Source organism: Sus scrofa, unplaced genomic scaffold (genome assembly GCF_000003025.6).
Source record: "Sus scrofa isolate TJ Tabasco breed Duroc unplaced genomic scaffold, Sscrofa11.1 Contig53, whole genome shotgun sequence".
Lineage (NCBI taxonomy): Eukaryota > Metazoa > Chordata > Mammalia > Artiodactyla > Suidae > Sus > Sus scrofa.
In genome coordinates, this window is record NW_018085237.1 from 557,219 (window position 1) to 562,428 (window position 5,210).

Sequence of the window (5,210 nt, forward strand, 5' to 3'; positions counted from 1 at the left end):
CATTGATCAAAACACAATTTCTGGGTTGATATTTTTTTCCCCTCATGAAAAAAAAGTAAATGCACTAAAACTTAAAAAGAACTTGCAGAAAAGAAAAATATTACAGAGATTTTCTGCTTAAACAGTCTTCATGTCTAATCTGTGACCAGAATTTCAGGTTGACTTATGGCTAAAAAGACAGTATAGGAAGACAGTGTTTTTAGACCAATTTTGACTCCTGGTAAGTATTATTTTCTAAATTAGAAAGTTTTCCTTAGAATCAAATAAAAGGGAGACATCATCAAAATAATATATGTACAGATACTATTTGGACATTACCCTAGGTAATGCCAGAGTTTGTGGAACTAGAAATACAAAGTTGAGGTAAACAGGATATGAAATGCAATATACATATGTTAGAAATATATTTTGAAGGAACTTTGATTTTGAATGGTCAAATTAGGAAATCATATCTTGGAAGCTAATATTAACATGTGGTCTATCTTTTTAATGTACCCTATAATGACCAATTAGTTTTCAAATTTATTTATCATACATATTAAGTAATATTGGAAATGAAAGAGAGCACATGGTATATTAAAACTATTATTCTGTCATAATTTATTACATATCTAGCATTTTATTTCCTCAGGATAGCTGAATTTAATTATAAATAGAAACATAGTTATCATAAGCATGCTCTTTGGAGTCAACCTATCTTGAAAAAATAACAGAGGCAACATATAATAGTTCTGACTCTGTATAAGTTATCTAAATTCTCTGAGACCTTTTTCTCATCTGAAATACGTGGTTAATAGCATTACCTATGGTATGATAAATAGTCCGTGGAAACTTAAGGCTTTAATAAAGGGAAGCATTCAGAACAGTGTCATATATATTTTACATATCTGATATATATCTGATATATTAGCTTATATCCATATGCCCAATTTATAACTATTTCTATATTTGGCAATCACATTAAGATTTTACTCTGTGAATTCTGTAAATCATTCTTATTATCACTTTCTAGACACACTAAACTAATAAATATATGTCCTGACTTTCATATAAATACAAACAGTTTTGAAGTCATCCCTGCTAAGCATCAACTTTGATTTCTCAACAGTTTAGAGCAGGCGAACACTATGGCTACAAGGAATGACACACATGTGTCTGACTTCATCCTTATGGGATTGACAGATTCAGAAGCAATCCAGAGGATCCTGTTTATGCTTTTTCTCCTGATCTACCTGATAACTGTGCTGGGCAATGCAGGGATGATATTGATAATCCACCTGGATCTCCAGCTTCACACCCCCATGTACTTTTTCCTCAGCCACCTGTCATTCCTTGACCTCAGTTACTCAACTGTCATCACACCTCAAACCTTAGGGAACTTACTGACATCCACCAAGTACATTTCCTACATGAACTGCTTCACTCAGACGTATTTCTTTGTCTTCTTGGCTGGTGCTGAATGTTGTCTTCTCTCCTCCATGGCCTTTGATCGCCGTGTAGCTATCTGCAATCCTCTGCATTACCCAGTTGTAATGTCCACAAGAAGCTGCTGTTCCCTAGTTTTTGGATCTTATTTCACTGGCTTCTTGGACTCCTTTGTCAATGTGCTTTGCATGAGCAGATTGGATTTCTGTGATTCCAATGTAATCCATCACTTTTTCTGTGACATATCCCCAATCTTAGCCTTGTCCTGCACTGACACCCAAATAACAGAAATAGTCATATTCATTTTAGGTGGATCCACACTAGTGGTGTCTCTTACCACGATAGTAGTGTCTTATGTGTCTATCCTGTCTACTATCCTGAAAATTACTTCCACGTCAGGAAAGCAAAAAGCCTTCTCTACCTGTGCCTCCCACCTCCTGGGTGTCACCATCTTTTATGGCACTATGATATTTACTTATTTAAAGCCAAGTAAGTCCTACTCCTTGGGAAGGGATCAAGTGGCTTCTGTTTTTTATACTATTGTCATCCCCATGCTGAATCCACTCATTTACAGTCTTAGAAACAAAGAAGTAAAAAATGCTTTCATTAGAGTCATGCAGAAAACAGTGGGCTCCAGGCAATTGAAATGAGAGTGTTGCTAAACTTCTGATTTCATCATTCTTTTTTTTCTCTTCCCTATGGTGTATTTCCTTGGTCTCTTTCCAGAAACAGTTGAATCATTTATGTGTTTGTTTTCTGTTGAACCTTCACTTCTGCACCAAATATTCCCATTTCTGGGAATATTCCTTTAGAAATCCATGTAAGAGGTATAGCTCAACGGTTGAGTTTTGGCTGCAGAAATCCATAATATATTTGGAAACTATGAAATATATTAATGCTATAGTCTAAATTTACATGTTTTTAATTGCAACTGATTGGCAAAATGGAAAACTATGATTGTCATTTTTTAAACTATATTGTGCAAATTCCCATGTATCCTCCAAATACAGAGAAATTTATTATGGAAAAAAGCTTCCTTTGAGGAGTAATGATTACAGTTCTAAGAATTATTTCATTTTTTTTATGGAGACACACTATAGCTGGCTGATTAGGAGCACTTGATTTGGAACCAAACAGTCCAGACTTTACCCTTTTCACTGTAGAACCCTTGAAAACTCCCTGAAACTTTTAGCCTCAGGATTCCTCAACTGTGGAAGATAAATAATGATTCCAGGTCCATTATACTTATTGTAAAGATTACATCGGATAATGACTGTAAGACATTTAAGGCATTACTAAGAAGTGCTGATCCTAATCATTAGAACACTGGCATTCCTGCATTATTTTTAATGTTCCATGACTTTTTCTTAAAGAATATTCCCATGTGTTTTATAAAGTGCTTATGTTTGATTTAAGGGATAAACACACAGACATCTGAGGAACAACTCAGCATTTCCTAGTTTTGGAGTTAGAGTGCTATATATTAGCATTGGAGAAAATTTGGAAATTTTTGAAAAATTTAAGTTAATAGAAATGCCATAACATTTATCATTAGCTTTGTGTGTTGTCTAGATTTATAGTTATATGTATATGCATACACTTTATATAAACTAGCAATCTTTCTGTTATTTCCTATGTATTTTTTTGTAGCTTTCTACATAAACTTACACATTTAACCTTTTTTAATTCCTTTTTAACTGATACCTAAGGTAAATATGCTCTTGATATATGGTAAAAACTCAAGACTCATTTTGCAGTGCTTTGGACTTGAAATGTTTGTAAATTCATGTTAAAAAATCTGTATGCAGTGGTCTCTCTTTGGTGGCTACGGTAACTTTCTGTGATTTGTGAACAAGTCTTCAGTAAACTGCTGCTTTGTTGAAATTATGTGTATTTTTAAGAAATCATTGCCTTTCTCCTCCATTCTATGGGTTTTTATAATCATTAAAATAAATATTTGAATTAAATGTTGATTCACTAGTCCTAATTTTTTTAACAGAGGCAAGTTATAAAGCTACAAATTTATAATGAATTCAGATTTTGCAGCAACTCATACATTTTAGTCAGATTGAGTGCTAAAATTTCCTGTATTTTAATTTTTTTCCCCAGGCCTGAGGCATGTGAAAGCTCCTGGGCCAGGGATCAAACTGGTCCCACAGTAGCCACTTGAACAGCTATGAAGAGGCTGCATCCTGAACCCATGGCACCACAAGGGAACTCCCCAAATATTTTCTTCTATATAATCTGAAATTCCAGTTTTAATTTTCTCTGTTATTTATTTATTTATTTATCTATTTTTGTATTTTTTTTAAGGCCGCATCCACGGGGTAGAATCGGAGATGTAGCTGCAACCTACACCACAGCCACAGCAATGCAGGATCCTTAACCCACTGAGGGAGGCCAGGAATCAAAGCTGTGTGCTCAGGGATACTAGTTGTGTTCATTAAACACTGAGCCATGACGGGAACTCATTCTCTGCTATTTAAATGCTGTATAAAAACAAATGTTTCCTATTCCCCACTATTTGATACTTTTTGTTTAAGCTTTTGTAACTAGTTTTGTTTAACCAATAATAATTATAAATTTTTGTTTTTTTGAAATTTGTATTTTTTTCTTTATAAAATTACATGTGATTACTTTCCTTAAAACTTCTTAAATATTTAAAACAAAGTGCAAAATTATTACTTCCCTTTTAGGAGTTAAATGTTTAAAAATCTTTCTCTAATTCAAAACTGTCAATTAGCTTATTCAAATCTTTTAAATACAAATTATTTTTCCTCTAAATAGTTTATTTAAAAATTCCCATATTATACATGAATGACTTTAAAATTATTATTATGACTTATTTTTTCTCCAATATTCATGTTATTTAGACTATATTTATAACCTATTGCTATTGGGTTTGTCTTAGAATAATTTAATAATATGCTTTTTTATCTCCTCTCATTTTTTATCTTCTCTCATCTTGTATAAGCAGTATGTCGTTTTATATATTTATAGGCTCTTTTCATTTTTCACTTTTTAATTTTTTTTATTTTTTAAGGGAGAATTCCTTTTTAGGGCCACACCGGTAACATATGGAGGTTCCCAGGCTAGAGGTCCAATAGGAGCTACAGCTCCTGGCCACAGCAACACAGGACCTGAGCCACGTCTGCACCCTATGCCACAGATCATGGCAACTCCAGATCCTTAGCCCACTGAGCGAGGCCAGGGATGAAACTGCAACCTCATGTTTCCTAGTTGGATTTGTTTCTGCTGCGCCATAATGGGAATTCCTCTTTTCATTTTTCTACTGTATTTTACGAACTGTTTTTAACTTGCTTTCAGTTATTTCTACTTCTATGATTAGAAATGTTTCCTGTGTGTTTGTATGGGCAAATATTGTCAACAGATTCTATGATTTTGTGGAAAATTTAAGTTGATAAAATTGTAATTATAATTAATTTAAACTAAAATCTAATTAAATTGATTACCCTACCCTCTTTACAATACAGTTTAGAAACCATATATATAATGTCATTTACACGTGTAATATGATCAATTGGCAATATGAAAGATTTAAAATATTTCTATTTGCCATGAACATTCCTTGTTATTTTATTTTATGGAGCATGTACTCTGAATAAATTCAAAATAGAATATGCTTTTTATTGTGCCATGCCAAAATGCTATTTAGTAAAACTATGATAGAAAATAAGACAAAACTGGAGCATGCTAAAAACAGAAGTGGTTAAGCTTACCACCAAATAAGTCTTAGATATAATGGCAGTATCATAGTTTGCTAC

At 33.1% G+C, this 5,210-nt stretch overlaps 1 protein-coding gene across 1 annotated transcript; it reads left to right on the forward strand.

Annotated features, from left to right (window-relative positions):
- The first annotated feature begins 1,127 nt into the window (after positions 1-1,127).
- LOC100157785 (olfactory receptor 8H1-like) lies at positions 1,128-2,075 on the forward strand. The gene has a single exon (XM_001926078.1). The coding sequence runs from the start codon at positions 1,128-1,130 to the stop codon at positions 2,073-2,075; it is 948 nt and encodes a 315-aa protein (XP_001926113.1).
- Positions 2,076-5,210: the final 3,135 nt, after the last annotated feature.

Coding starts and splice junctions, on each gene's coding strand:
- LOC100157785 (XM_001926078.1), top strand. CDS start 1,128: ATGGCTACAAGGAATGACACACATGTGTCTGACTTCATCCTTATGGGA.